Genomic DNA, 14038 nt, shown 5'->3' with positions numbered 1-14038 from the left:
GAGAAACACAGTCCGTGACTCTCGCAGTCTCGTGGGCGAGAAGGCGAGCGGAGAAGCAACGCGCTTCCTCTCAGCTTCGTTTTCCGCGTGATTCTCTGGAAAACGGGGACATCCGAACGCCCTCTGCAGCGCCACAATCTCGAGTAGAGCGGAAAAAGCAGAGCGGAATTAAAAAGGGTGTTGAATGCGAAGAGGAACCCACGAAAGAACGGTCGTCAGAGGTAGTCTGAGGTAACCGCTGGAAAACCACCCGATTTAACGCCTTTCTGTCTGACCAGCGTTCGCCGCGAGGACGCCGACCCCTCCAAGAGACACACCTTGTTTCCGCGACTTCCCCCCTCGTTCCAGAGGGAATCTCCAGCCTCTCTGGAGAAGGTACCACTCGAGTTCTGAAAGTGTAAAATTCGCCTGTTTCGTCGTGAGACTGAGCCTCTCTAGGCATGCGAAAGATCTGCTTTTCACGACCTGTCTGTAAGAACACCAAGTATAGAGGTATCGATCATCCGCAGAACTCGTGTCTGGAACAAGCTGTTCAAGTACCGTGTTCGCTTTCGTAGTCTTGTGCGACAATTCGCGTCTCTAGGACTTCTCAGAGCCGTAAAAAACGATCAGCTGGGGTCGTCACGTCGAGGTCTCTCAACAACTACGGGAGTGCTTCGACGACGACTTTACTTCCGACCGATGAGGGAGTTTACAGTGAGTCACACGCCCAGACGGTCGTCTACAATTGGAGTCGCCCTCGCAGTGGCTACGGCCTCTCCAGAACAACTTGCCGAGAAGCCTGTCTCCGAGACGAGGACTTCCCGCACCCTCCTCGGAACAGGGGAAAAAGGTTTCTCTGGACCGAAAATGACCGCAGCGCTTTCTGGGGACTGAAAAAGCTCTAGTTACGGCTAAGGCTTTGCATGCACGGCAACACGGCAAAACTGAGCGTGGAAAGGGTCAGAACTCAAGCTCTCAGTCTCTTTCTGCAACGCGTTGTTTTTGCCTACATCTGACCACAGCAAACCTCCGGGGAAAGGACGCTTTCTGGAAGCTCCTGCGACCTCTTTCTCCCCACTTTCTTCCTGTTCTGTGCTTGCCCCTCTGAGCACTCGAGATTGGACTCTGTCAACGCCGCTCGGGCTCATCAGGACGCAAAATCGAGCAGCGAATCGGCGGGTCTTCTCTCGGCTTGACCGACACGACTTGAGGAAAAAAGCGACTTCTTGGTCTCGCCGTGAATGTTTTGAAAAACGCAGTTTGTCGTCTCGGCTTATATTCGGAGCACGTGCACTTCAGAAAACATGTGTTGGCTTTCAAATGCTCTCTGCCTGTTGACTCTGTTTCCGACTACTGAAAGTGGATTTTTATCCCAGCATCGAATCCTCGAACGTCTCCTCGGTCTCCCAGCTGGCAGCGCGTGGGCAAAGACGAAATCTTTTTTTGAGAGTTGTGAACGAACTCTCGACCCCCCCCCCCCTTGCCCCCACCGCCGCGTCACGGGTGCGCTTCGAGTCAGATCCTTCTCGAAAGAGACAACGAAAAACTTGGCGACCGCCAGGAAACTTCCCCGAAGCGCCACACAGAAGACGAGGAGATACATACACACAGGCAGAGGACCTGCGTAGGCAGCGCGAGGACGCCACTGGCTTCGAAACGCACAAGGAAGTCATCAGTCAGTGGACCTCCGCGAAACTGACTTGCGCCCACTGCGCGGCGCTCCACACCGCCCTCAAACACACACAGTTTGCCTGTGTTGTGGAGAAGACCAGTCTGCCGGAGAAGGATTCTCGAGTAAGCGCAGTCGAAAAAAACTCAGAGACACGCAACGCGACTCTCAGGACTTGCGCGTCGCCACAGCTCACCCGCGAAGGTTGGCGGAGAGGAGACGGCGACGTCCAAGATCCACTGTTTTCTCTCTGGAGAAAAGAAGCCGGGAAACCGCTCTACGTCCCCTGGTGCGGGGAACGCGAGACCGGAGGAGCAGCGCCACCTGCGTTGTTGTCTTGTTTCGCTCCAGAGAGCACAGCAGCAGAGTCGGAAGGTTCCTCCTCTTCCAAGGTCGTGATATCCCGCATGACGCAGAAGGCACACTGCCGCAGCTGCTCGTGAGAGTATATGTCGCAATCGCTGAGACGAAAAAAGCAGACCGACACAGCAAGGACTGTGGGCATGCTTCTTAGCACCGTTTGCAGTCCGACTGCATGCACTGGAAAAAAGATGGACATAACACAAGCGAGAGCATCGAGTGTTTGTGGTCGCCTCACATGCATCCCACTTCAACGCTTCTCCCAGAAAAAACAACGCACCTCGACTCGCACCGACTTCACCGCGCGAAAAAAACAGAAACAGGTTCTTCCTGCTCTCCTTCTACCTCCTGTGTTCCCTTCTGCCCCTGTTTCCTCTTCAACTCGTTCCTCGCGACGTCTTGATCTCCCTCCGGTGCCTTCGCTTCCTCCCCGCATTCTCCTTGTTCGTTCCTTCGGCCTCTGGATCGAATTCAGCCGAACCATGAACTTCCGGCCGCCACCCAGAGACGGCTCCCCTGTTGGGCGGAGGGCCATGGCGTCTCCGCCGCCTTTCTTTGACCGTCGCACCACCCCCACGACGTCTCTCGACTGTCCTCGCCTCAGCGAGAATCCCGTCAGAGATCGACAACAAGCCTCTGCATGCGCGAAAGGCGCGCGACACTCACTGGCAGAAAATCTCCCCACAGTCTGGACACTGCGCGCCACCTGAGGAACCGAGAGGACAGGATGGAGCTTCGCAAACATGAATGCCGGTGAAACACTAAAGTCCAAAACTTGAGCTGGCGAACGCAGTCCACGAACTGGCGGTGTGCAGCGACCACAGACAACTGACTTGTCTGCATCTCCTTGCACTGAAGACCTATCCAGAAGACCCTAGAGGTCGCAAATTTCAGAATCACAGAGAACTTGATTGCCCGGAGCCCAACAGCGTATCTTCGGGTGTACTGGCTGAGGAAAGGTAGGCGACAGAGGGGAAAAGAGGAATCGGAGAAGCGAGAGGAAAGAAGAGAAGGGAGGAAAAAGGAGGACACAACAAGAGAGAGAGAGGGGGCACTGGTTTCTCGAGTTCTTTCGAAGAGGCGCTTTCCACCACGTGTGTTTGCTTCCGCGAAATATGCCATTCAGGCAATAGACAGAAAAACGAAAACCGAAAGGCGACTCCTTGCAGAACCTACCACGATCGAGCTGCGTGGTACAGCACGCGCACAGGCGCTTCGCCTCCGGAGCGTCGGCAGGGACCTGCAGAAAAAAGACAGACCCAAGACAGTTTTTTTCATGTTTTCGTCATGAACATATGTTTCGCAGAACTTAGACTGAAGCCTGTTCGCCTCGCCTCAGGTGTAGGTCCTCCCCAAGGTCTAGGGCGTCTCCTGCCCGCTCAGTTGTCTGTGCACCGGAGCGCCTGCGCCGCCGTGGTCCGCCTCGCGACGCGCGTCTTGCGCAGCCTCGACGATGGTTTCCGCTGCACTCTGCGGCTCGCTTCTCTCCCCAGTTAGCCATCAACTGTTGGAAGGAGTTCTCCTCGCCTACCTCTCCCCCCTCGACTTTCGCTCGCTCGCCAACGAGCGCGGCCACTCACTGGGTCGAACGGCAGAGGCGGACAGAGGCTATGGAACGACCGCGAGATGTCGGCCGGCGAGACGAGGTGCAGAAAGCAGCACTGAAAAACGGAGCCGAAAACAAGGTCGAAGACAGATCAGAAGATCGATGAGGATCGGGTGGCAACTCCGCCGGAGGAGACCCACGAATGATCGGCGACTGGAGCTCGCAGCATGGCCACCCGGACAGGAACGATTCACGCACAGGGTGAAGGAACAGAGGAACGCGACGGAGCCGCCGCAGAGCAACAGGGAGACTGCCGTCTGAGCGAGGGACTCGGGGAACCAACGAAATAGCAGGCGAAAATATAAAGCACAGTTTTTTCCGGTGTCCACTTCCTCCACCGAGGAGTCTATCCTGTCGCTTCCCTATTGTGCTTCGCGTTCTTCCCGAGATGTTGCCCTCCGTTCGCCGAACGCACTCGACAGCGGTTGGGGGTGGTGCAGAGCTTCGCGCCGCACTGGGGGCAAACGTAGGAGGAGAAAGTGAGGTGTTGGTGACAACTGCAGAGGGCCGCCGTGCTCGTCGACTTCAGCGAAGGAAATCCCATGCGGATGAGACAAGGCTGCATGCTGGCAGACCTGAAAAGGACAAATTTTCAACCTCGCAGGACATGTCTGTCTGAAGCTCACGACGAGGTTTCTGTGTGCGTCGAGGGCGCTCATCGCTATCGACACCTTCGCTGGTGAGCGATTCTCCCACCGCTCAGTGCCGTCTCGCTGAATCTGCAATCTGCAGGACTTTTCTGGAAGAAGACAAGGTGCTGTCTTCTGGGCTCTTGGCAAGTTCACGACAGACAGAGAAACAACGAAACACACCGTCGCGCCTCGGCGCAGTCATCACCGCCAGCCTTCAACGCCGCGTCGACTGCGAGAGGGCCGTTCAGTCGGCTCTTGGTCTCCCAGCCTTCGCTGTCCCTCGCGCCTGTCTCCGCCGCGCTCTCCTCTCCTTCCACTTTGCGCCGCGCTCTCTCTGTGCGGCTCCTCCGGTCCTCACCAAGCTGGCGGGAGAGTGTGTTGCATGAGAAGAGCGCGCAGATGCTCGCGGTGAAGAGGCACATCGTGTCGACCTCCCGTTGCCTGGCAGAGATTCTGAAAAAGGCGAAACATCGAAAAAGAGATCCCCTCTTCATCTTCTCGGTCTTCCACATGAAAAAGATCCACTCTCCCACTTGCAGGCATCGAACAGGGCAGCCGCATGCGCCCGCAAATGAATGAAAAAAAAGACTACGCATCTCGGCGTACATATATAAATATATCTTTACATATGTTTATATATATATATATATAGGGAAATGCAAACAGTCTCTGGCGCTGCAAGTCCATAGGTGAATAGATGAAAATGCACCTATACGCATATCTCTCCATCTCTATGTCAGTCGACCTACAACAGCGTGTGCCTACACCTATCTGTCTATTTGTTTATTCACCTATCTCCTATCTCGATATCCATCTCTCTATATAGGACTAGGTAACTCGACACCTGCATCGACATGCACATCACTGTCTGCGTCTTTGTTGAGTCTCTCTATCTGACTACATACAGATATACATACAGATATACATACAGATATACATATACATGGATGTACGTGTATGCATAGGTGACATGAAGGCGCACAAAGGAAGGACCATGTGAACTCGTAAAAAGGGTACACTGGGTGAACTGAGGAGAAACGTTGCGGACCTTGAGCACGTGGAGCTCCGCAGCGAGGCAGATGACGTTGCAGCAAATGTTGCTCTTCTTCACGGCGGCGATGGTCTCCTCGATGCACCTAGAGACAGGCAGAAAGGAAAGGAGATGAGAGCGCAAGTGGGAAGACGGAACAGGAAGAAGAAAGAGATAAAGAAGAGAGCAAATGAGAAGCTTCGCACAAGGCATGCACGCCCCGTTCTCGTACGCGTTCTGTCCTCTCAGCACTCTCGGCGTTACTCTGTTTCTCTCGTTTCTTCGTCCTTTTTCATGTCCGTCTCTCGTTTCTTCTCTTTTCTTCTCCTCACCCAACATCGCAGGTTCGCAGAGAGCCGAACAGAACGAGGACCTCGCGAGTGCAGTAGGGTGGCACGCCGGCGAGGAGGTCTTTCGCCAGCTGGAAAAGAAGAGAAAATCGAGAGAAAACAGGGGGAATCGACGAGATACATTCACAGTTGCCGACATGTCGTGCTCGCCAAAAACAGAGAAACGGTTTCCGGTCAAAACACGACACAGAAACCTCAAAAAAAGATGTCATTTGCCGATGGAAACAGAGCGACACAAGACGAAAACGGCGTCTCAGACACACACGACGCCCATCCGCACAAGGTGCATGCGCATATATAAGCAGATACATGCACAGATAAAGAAAGATTTAAAAGGACATCTGGATACACGCGTGAAATGCCCCACAGTATTCGCACAAGGCAGACGCGTCCAAAACATGCTCACCCGGCATGCATTGCGCCTTCGAGTCTCCCGTTCTGCTTCACCCGACATACTTGCTCATCGATACATGCATGCTCACGCTGAACTAGATTTGCAGTGACATGGAAATCTAAACATGTAGACCTGCCCCTCTCTGCACTCATACACAGACACACAGACGTACATTTATTTATACATCAAAAAGTACAAATTCACAAAGATATACAAAAGTATCATATACACACACATCCACGGGCCGCTCTATGCACTTAAACCCAGAACTGTGCATCTGTATACGCATCTGTGCGCATCTATGCTCGAATCGCTGTCTGCATTTATGCACTCTGAATGCATAGGCGTGAGTTGTGAGACTGACGTGAAGGCCATTGTTGAGGGAAGGAACGCCGGTGCCGACTCCCGGGTGTTTCCTTTTTTCTCGGAGAGCGGCGATGGACTCGGAAGCGCTGCTGCTGAAAAGTTGCATGGAGGCACTCCCCGACGGCCTAGCGGAGACCGCAGCAGAGTCTCTTGCCGCCTCCCCGCGCGCAGCCAAAGGCTCTGCAGAAGGCCCAATCAGAGCCACTTGCGCAAGTTGTGCAAGGGGATTCTGCAGTAAAAACGTACCAATAAATTCCTGAAAAAAAGGGGGAAAACAAGCAGAAAAAGCTTCCACGAGCCTCCAAAAGCGATACGCAGCCACACCCAAGACAGACAGACACAAGTATACACACATGCACGCACATACACATATTTTTAGAAGCTACGCATTTGCTTTCACGAATCACCTCCAGATGCATGTGGACTCAGACGTACGAATATGCAGACACACCCGCGCGCATGCATTCGAGTGTACGTCTAGACGTGAGTGTGCGCAGGTAGAGGCTTGTGGGCCATAACAGACTGGCACATACGCATCGGCGGACTCGAAAATCTTCGTCTACAGACCCTGGGGGGGGAGGGGGGAGACAGGCTAGAGATGAGGCGACCGAGTCTCAGAAAAGCTGAGAAAGCGTCTGAGCGAAACACGCAGCTCTTGTCCGTGTGAAGGTACCTCCGCAAGTTGGCAGACGCATCTCAGGCGATCAGGGCGGAAATCTTTTTCGCGCATCGCTTCGGACATGTCGATGAGCAGAACGAGACTTCTGAAAAGCAAACGATAATCGTCTTCAGGGGGAAAACGTTGCCTTCACGCCTCAAAAAACCCACGAATCTCTATATTTCTACATATCTATGTATGCATGTATATATTTATAAATATATATACATATATGCATGTAGATGGATGAAGAAAACACAGAGACGAACACAAAAACAGATAGGCAACAAGATAGACAGAAGCATATAGACAAACAGACAGATGCATACATCCATAAGCAAAGAAACGCATATACATATATATATATATAGACAAACACATAGATACATATATAAATATATAAATATATTTATGGAAAACAGATATAGAAAGATAAATATTGGATAGCGATAGATAGATAGATAGACGGTAAATAAGAAGACAACGCGGCGGCTCTGCGAAGCGCGAGTTTTTCCGAATGTTTGGCATTCTTTTTCGCACCGAATGATGCCTTTTTTGATTTGAGGCTCGTGCTGCTGGCGGCGGTCGATGCGCCGCGTCTTCACGCCCTCCTCGGCGGCGCCGCCGTGCAGCAACACGAATCCCTCAGAGCTCTCGATGAGCTGATCCCAAGACCTGAAAAAAACAGAAAAAACGAAAAATAAAATGAATTTCAAAAATCAGAAAAAATGTTGAAAAATCGAAAAAAAACGAAAACGCCTAAAAAATGTACAAAGAACATTGGAGAGAAACGAAGGGCGCAAAAAGTGGATTTTCCAAACGGAAAGACGGAGACAAAAACGCAGAAGAGACGCCACAAGAAGCGGAAAAAAACAAGGTGCGAATACAGGAGGCTTAGAAAGCTCGAGGCACACCACAAAAGACAATATAGCAGAAAAAACATTCTGAAAATCTCAAAACTACGGAGAGACTTAACGGAGCTCAGGTGCCTCCTGTTTCGACACCTTGAATGGCGAGGAGGAAAGAAGGGAGGAGCGAACAGGGGGAGATGAAATAAAGACGAGAGGAAGAGGGAACACGAAGAGGGTAAAAGAAAAAAAAGGAAGAAAAAGAGGAAGCGAGAAAAAGGAGAGGAAGACAGAAAGAAAAAGGAAGAGAGGAAAAAGAGAGAAAGAGCGAAAAGAAGGGAGGAAGAGGGTCGTAAGAGGAAGAGAGGAATAAGGGGAAGGACGACGCGTGGATCTTCCTGGTTTTCCTCTCCTTTGCTTTGTCTTCTTCCGCGATATTTTACTTTCTCTGTCTTTAATTTATTTCACTTTGTATGCGTTGACTCACCTCTCGGCCTCACACTCCCAGGCGTACTGCCCGTAGAGGTCTTCCTCAGCCGCCGCGTCTGTTCCATTTCCCTCGAGTTCCTGCAGAACTTCTTCAACCGAAGGATACGCCGTCTGAAGAAGAAAGCGACACAGAAGGAGAAGAAGCTGGAGACGGAAAGCCGCGATGGAGACACCACGACTGCAGATGGAGAGGGAAGACGTGGAGAGAGGAAAAACAAGAGAGGGAACTGGAGAAAAGAAGAGAAAGAGAGACAAGACAGAGAAAACAGGAGGAAGAAAGAGACTCACCGCATCGCGTCCACCAGTCCCCGCGGGTCGATGGGCCATCCGTTCTGCAGGGAGGACGAAAAGTCGAGGAGAGTGGAGAGAACCAGAGACAAAGAAGGTCTACAAGAGAGCGCAGATCGAGACGTCCTCCGTTTCCAATCCGCTCTTCGTCCTCTCTTCCAGTTGCAAGTAGCCTCCTCCTCTGCTTTTGACCTCAGAGAGAACAGCGACTAGAACCTTGTGCCGTAGACAGAGTCATGGGGGCTTGTGGACCGGAGCTGCGATAAATAAAAAATCTCTTGAAGGCTCGTCCATTCGCAACTTAATGCCACACAAGCACGCGAGTTTTGTTTGAAATTTAGAAAAAGAGGCTTTTTCGCTTCTCTCTTTTCTCGAGATCTGCGCGTTGGCGCTGTCTTCTCTTCAGAATCCCCTTTCTCCATGAAATGTCGTTCTCCTCTCCTTGCTTCTTCTCTCTCCGGTCACAAGGAGACCGGGAGGGAGACAGGACGAGACGAGAGCGGTGGAGAAAAAAGCTGGAAGCGAAAGAAGACACGCAGGGGAAACCCAGGAAGAAGCGAGAGACGCGCGGAGCAGAGAGAGGGCAGAAGAGGAAGAAGAGAAGGAAACGAGATGAACGGAGAGGAAGAAGAGAAGGAAACGAGATGAACGGAGAGGAAGAAGAGAAGGAAACGAGATGAACGGAGAGGAAGAAGAGAAGGAAACGAGACGAACAGAGAGGAAGAAGAGAAGGAAACAAGACGACCGGAGAACAGAAAATGTCTCTTGACTGGTGAGTTTTGAAATGAACTCGGCGCTCAGCTGCGACAGTGGAGAGGCCGCGACACCATCGAAGAGTTTCCTCATAGAGAAGAGGCAAGACGAAGGAGAATGAGAAGCAGTAGAGACGCAGATGTTTGTCTCATTTCTTCCAGACATGCCGGCAAACAGAGAGCAACGAGAAGCCGCAGCTTCGCGTCTCCAGATGTGCGCGGCGCATGCAGAAAAAAAACATCGCATGCAGACTGAGACGGCATTTTTTTCAGTGTCCCCCGGGGCTGTTTGGAGAGGGGAGAGACCAAGAGAGCAGCTTTGCAGGAGTGTAGCCGGAGGCAAATCTGGATAACAGGAGGCAGCAAAGCAGAAAAGAGGCGGGAAGGAGCTAGCGGGAGAGGAGGAAGAAGGCGTCCTTGCACTGGAGGCCGCAGGTGAGAGACTCAAGAAGACAAAGCAACCTCGAGGAAGAAGCGCGACGGAAGAAGCACAGTGTCGCCATGGCGACCTCTGTGTTTTCTTTTTCCCCTGCAGTCTCTCACCGCTTCTCTGCAAGGCTTCCAACTCTGCTCAGAAACTTTGCTGTTCGCCAGCGCAAAGCCGAGAGCCCCCAGAGGACCCAGAAGGAAAGCCGACACCAGAGGCGGTTTCTTCGGGTGTATAGCCGCTCCAGACATGCGGAGACTCAGCTCCCCATTGTGTGCGACGCGTCGAGGAGTCTTGTCAAGCCGCAGAGAAAGTCACACAGTCTGAGGCAAGCCAGACACAGAAGAGAAGAAGCGAACAGAGAACCAGGAGACAGAGGAGACAGAGAAGGAGACAGAGAAGGAGACAGAGAAGATGTGGAGAGACGAAGTGGAGTGTTCGTCGCTGCGCCTCGGAGATTCGTTCTCCAAAGTCAAGACACGCTGCCCTGGACAATTCTCTCGACCGCAAGGTCTTCGTCATCGTCACCTCCACCTCCTCTGTCTTCCACGCCCAGTCCGCTCTGTCGCTTCCATCTCGTGAGATGGTCCTCGTTCTCTTCTCTTTCTTCTTCCTCTTCTTCTTCCTCTTCTTCTTCCTCTTCTTCTTCCTCTTCTTCTTTCCTGTCTTATTCATCTCCTTCTCTTTCTCCCCGAGATGGCGTTTCTCCTTTCTCTTCCTCTTCTGCCCCAACCTCCGCCGACCTCCGCAGCCGCGACCGCGCGCGACGCTGCGCCTCCCGCGCAGGCGGCACCGGACTCTCTGCGGAGACGCTCGGAGCCGGAGAGGGCAACGAGAGCGGATCCAGGAGACAAGAAGGCCAGGGTGAGGAAGAGAGGTCGGAAGAAGCGCGGGCAGAAAGCAGTCATGCTGCACAGAATCCCCCCCGACCAAGCGTTCATGTTCGCGACGAAACGCAAGAGAGAAAAGAAGAGGGGAACGAAGGAGGTTACAATGACGCGACGACGGATCGGAGACGATTGGTTCCTGGTACAAAGGAGGCGGTGGATCTCCCTCAGATCGCTTCGCTGCATGCGCTCTTGAATCCGCTGGACACCCTCTCGCATCAGGCGTCTCTCGTCCTCCTCCCTGGTTCCTCTCAAGTGTCTCCCAATGCGTCTGCGGGTTCCGGTCCCCTCTCTTCTCTCCACGCCGGCAGGCTGTATGTAATTCACACTTTCCACTTCCATCCTTATGAGTTTCTCTTGCTCGAAGAGGCACTGTTTCGCCTTCTCAATAACGCCAGCGCGTCCAAGTCCGTCAACGACGCCTCTGTTGCTTGCCTCTTTCTGCATCATCCCCCCTACTCGCCTACGCAATCTTCCGCGCCTGTTTCCTCTTCTCTCTTTCCCTCTTCATCCTCTTCTTCATCCTCTTCTTCGTCCTCTTTTTCATCCTCTTCTTCATCCTCTTCTTCGTCCTCTTTTTCATCCTCTTCTTCATCCTCTTCTTCATCCTCTTCTTCATCCTCCCCTTCTTCTTCTCCTTCTTCATCCTCCCCTTCCTCTCCCTCTTCTGCGCCACCTGTGAGTGTCATCTTTGGACTCAGTGGCACTCCGTCTTCCTTCGTGGAGAATCCGGAGGAGGTTCTGTCTGCCCAGAAGTCGGCGTATATTCGGAGATTCTCGGGAGGCGGCACCGTAGTCATGGACGAGACCTCGTGCCTCTGCACTTCGCTGCTTCTGCCGCACTCGCTTTCCCAAGCGCGGCCGTACCCCGGCGACTTCATGCAGTTCGCGTTCGACTTTTATCGCGGACGCATGCGGCGGAAGGACTTGCGAGAGAACGGGCAAACAAACGAAACAGCAGAGCAGGCAGGAAAAAAGGAGACGGAGCTTCGAACGCAGTGCGCCGTCGTCGTGGAGGGACCGGACGTCGATCTGAGGAGAAGCAGGGGACATCGTGAGAAGGACAGCGGAGGAGAGAGGGAGAAGACGAGCACTGAAAAGAGAGAGGAGACAGAGAGAGAACAGATGAACGAGCAGTTGTCAGAGGAGCACGGAAAGGAAGATTTCTTCTTTTTCGTCGCGCCCTCTCGATTTTCTTCATCTGCGGACTCTGCCGCGAGCACTCCTGACCTCTCTCTTCCTTCTCCGTGGTCGTCTCCTCAGAGTGACACGAAAAACGCGACGCTTGAGAGCAAGGACGCTCGACGTCTTTCCTCTCCCTTCTCGTCCTATTTCGCTCTTCGAGAAAATGATTTCGTCTTCAACGAATCTCCACGCGTCTCTCCTTCTTCATCTTCGGCCTCTCCTTCTTCTGATTCGTCTTTCTCTCCTTCTTCCCTCGCCGTTTCTTCCCTCTCTCCTTCTTCGTGTCCTCTCTCTCCTTCTGTGGCTGCGTCTGTGCACTGGCGGAAGGTCGCGGGGAACGCCCAGGCGCTCTCTCGGCTGTACGGACTTCAACATACGTCGTTTCTCTGGAGTCTTGCGTCGCTGCTTCCTACGATGAGCTCCCTCCTCCGCGTTCCGGTCAAACAGCCCCAGTATCGTGAGCAGCGTTCGCATGCAGCTTTCCTGGCCGACGTCCAGCACGTCCTCAAGAGGCGATTCCGCCTACCCTGGTGGCTAGCTGGGGAGAGCGTTCAGGACGCGGGAGAAAAGGCAGGCAGTGAAGAGGCAAGGCGCTCAACACCGAGAGGGAGCGTGCAGACCGAGGCGCCGGAGGCATATGGCCTCGGCAGAGAGCAGGCGGCAAACGAAAAAGCGATTGAAATTAGCAACCAGACAGACGTACTGCTGAGTCTCAGCGTGCTCGCTGAGGAGTTAGCCGCAGACAGAAACGCAGAGACTCTCGAGTCGATGCAAAGGCGAAACGGTCAAACTCAACGTTCGCTTCTACGAGCTCACAGGAAAGAAGTGCGAGAAGAAGAACAAGATGAAGACGCAAGTGACGAAGATAGAGCCGAGAGAAAGGAGGTAGAAGGACGACTCTGGCGGTGTCTTCACTGCGTGGTAACTCCAAATGACACAGTGCCTGCAGAGTTCGTGCGACAGTGGCGGCGGGTGTACGTACACCCGAAGCGCGTGGCTCCGCGCGGTCGGGAAGGGTGCGATAATGAAGCAGACAGAACTGGCAACGCGGGAGACGAGGCAAAGCAGACTTCCTCTGACAGAAGAGTTCGCCAGACGCAGCGAGCGCTCTACCTCTTGCGAGTCGCCGTCGCACGAGAAGCCGTCCATGAGCTTGTCTCCGGAAAAGTTAAGCCTTATCGATCAACGCGTTTCATGGACTCCGCCGGCCGCCAGCTCCACGACGAGGCTTACAGGAGCCTCCTAGAGGTAAACGGCGTGGTGCCCCTGTGAAGGAGGCGAGGGAACGAAGGAGAAAGACGTCCTGTGTTGTCTATTGCAGCTTCGATGGTCTTTTTCCTCGCTCAAGAGGTCCAGGCTGACACCTGTGGAGTGCGGAGACAGAGGGCGAAGGTGGATCTTGCAAAGGAGCAGGGACGCGCGTTTTCCGACCTCTTCGCTCGCGCGGAGTTGTCTGTCATGAAGACGCCACACCCGCTATTGTTCTGCTTTGTGTAGCTGTTCGTCCTCGGCGTGACTCTCCCAAATCCCCCGTCTCTCTCAGCCCTGTCAGGTGCTAGAACCTCAGAACTGGCGAAGCCTCTTCTCTGGTTTCGCGTGTCACTTTCATTTACCGCAGGGTCTGCGAACGTATGCGGCAGTTGTTAGAGTTTACCTGGGCGCTGGCTCGCATCTGCGACAAAAAAGTCATCCATCTGCATGTATACGCGCATGCAGCGACACAGCGATTCACGTCGTGCGTAGTCACACGCATTTACGTGGTACCGTGCGATCTACAGAGTAGACCTGGACGCTATGGACCTCAGCGTTCTGCAAAGTGGAGTCCGCGAGCGAAGCAGACGCATTTCAGCGAGTTCAGTTTTGTGTCAAGTCTAGGTGAAATCGTGCAGGGACTATCTGCAAGTGAAATGAGTCGGCAGCAAGAAATAAATAAGCGTTTTGCTCCAGCCAATCTGAACTCGTGACGTCTTTGATGTGCATCTGTCCATGCTGGTTAGGTTTCTTGTGTCCATCAGTTTCTCACTGCGTACTAACGAACAGACCAGAAGGGGTCTGTGTAGTAAGCGTCCTTCAACAAAAGGGTCGCGTAGGTTCTTGGAGAAACAACGGATTTGT

The 14038-nt window shown here is 53.2% G+C and overlaps 2 protein-coding genes across 2 annotated transcripts; one reads left to right on the top strand and one right to left on the bottom strand.

Moving 5' to 3' along the window:
• Positions 1-663: 663 nt before the first annotated feature.
• On the bottom strand, positions 664-9530 carry GTF2H2 (general transcription factor IIH polypeptide 2 GTF2H2). The gene is made up of 13 exons (XM_018782252.1): positions 8673-9530; positions 8383-8495; positions 7588-7722; positions 7063-7153; positions 6388-6645; positions 5612-5700; positions 5298-5385; positions 4608-4702; positions 4033-4192; positions 3592-3672; positions 3188-3251; positions 2678-2717; positions 664-2112 (listed from the first exon to the last, which is right to left on the bottom strand). Exons 1-13 carry the CDS (start codon positions 8709-8711, stop codon positions 1929-1931), a joined length of 1437 nt encoding a protein of 478 aa, XP_018638564.1. The 5' UTR covers positions 8712-9530; the 3' UTR covers positions 664-1928.
• A 172-nt stretch (positions 9531-9702) lies between these two features.
• Positions 9703-13992, top strand: TGME49_294902 (hypothetical protein). Its single transcript, XM_018782251.1, has one exon. It carries the CDS (start codon positions 9926-9928, stop codon positions 13193-13195), a length of 3270 nt encoding a protein of 1089 aa, XP_018638565.1. The 5' UTR covers positions 9703-9925; the 3' UTR covers positions 13196-13992.
• Positions 13993-14038: the final 46 nt, after the last annotated feature.

This window comes from Toxoplasma gondii, chromosome Ia (assembly GCF_000006565.2).
Source record: "Toxoplasma gondii ME49 chromosome Ia, whole genome shotgun sequence".
In the NCBI taxonomy this organism is placed as follows: domain Eukaryota; phylum Apicomplexa; class Conoidasida; order Eucoccidiorida; family Sarcocystidae; genus Toxoplasma; species Toxoplasma gondii.
Note: the sequence above shows the minus strand (reverse complement) of the source record. Positions and strands in the feature narration are given on the sequence as shown.